The sequence below is a fragment of the Suricata suricatta genome, unplaced genomic scaffold, assembly GCF_006229205.1.
Source record: "Suricata suricatta isolate VVHF042 unplaced genomic scaffold, meerkat_22Aug2017_6uvM2_HiC HiC_scaffold_57968, whole genome shotgun sequence".
Taxonomy (NCBI): domain Eukaryota; kingdom Metazoa; phylum Chordata; class Mammalia; order Carnivora; family Herpestidae; genus Suricata; species Suricata suricatta.
Genome location: NW_021907064.1, coordinates 1 through 547, shown reverse-complemented (window position 1 = coordinate 547; position 547 = coordinate 1). Strand labels below are relative to the sequence as shown.

Genomic DNA, 547 nt, shown 5'->3' with positions numbered 1-547 from the left:
GGTCCGGTTCTCTCAGGAGGAGCCCGGCTCGCTCAAACTGCCCGCAGTTGCAGAGCCTGCTGCCTTCCCCACTGACTATGTCATGTACCCGGCTCATTTGTACAGTAGTCCATGGTGTGACTATGCCAGCTCTTGGACCGGCAGCCCCAAGCCTTGTGGCTACCCCTCGGTGGGCGGCGGCAGGGACACTCCACAGGCGGGGCGGGGCAACTGGGGCCTGCTAAGTGACTGTCCCCCTAACCCCGTATCAAGCTCCCAGAACACCAGAGACCAGGAGACGACAGAGGAAGGCATGTCCCAGAACTCTCGATCATTTCATTTCTCCAGAAGCTCAGAAGGGGTGACGGAGAAAAGAGCACTCCAGGAGGAGATGCCACCTAGTCCCTGCGGAGGCCGCACACCCAGCCCCCTGCCAAGGAGCCATCGGGCGTCAGGCCTAGCAGAGGGGTTCATCGATACCCACTGTCACTTGGACATGCTGTATTCCAAGTTGGCTTTCAAGGGGTCCTTTACCAAGTTCAGAAAAATTTATAGCAGCTCCTTCCCC

At 58.7% G+C, this 547-nt stretch overlaps 1 protein-coding gene across 1 annotated transcript; it reads left to right on the top strand.

Moving 5' to 3' along the window:
* Nucleotides 1-4: 4 nt before the first annotated feature.
* Nucleotides 5-544, top strand: LOC115285240 (putative deoxyribonuclease TATDN2; the record flags this gene model as incomplete). The annotated part of the gene is made up of 1 exon (XM_029931560.1): nucleotides 5-544. A coding segment is annotated over one exon (540 nt), but the record flags the coding sequence as incomplete, so codon positions are not given.
* Between the last annotated feature and the right edge of the window lie 3 nt (nucleotides 545-547).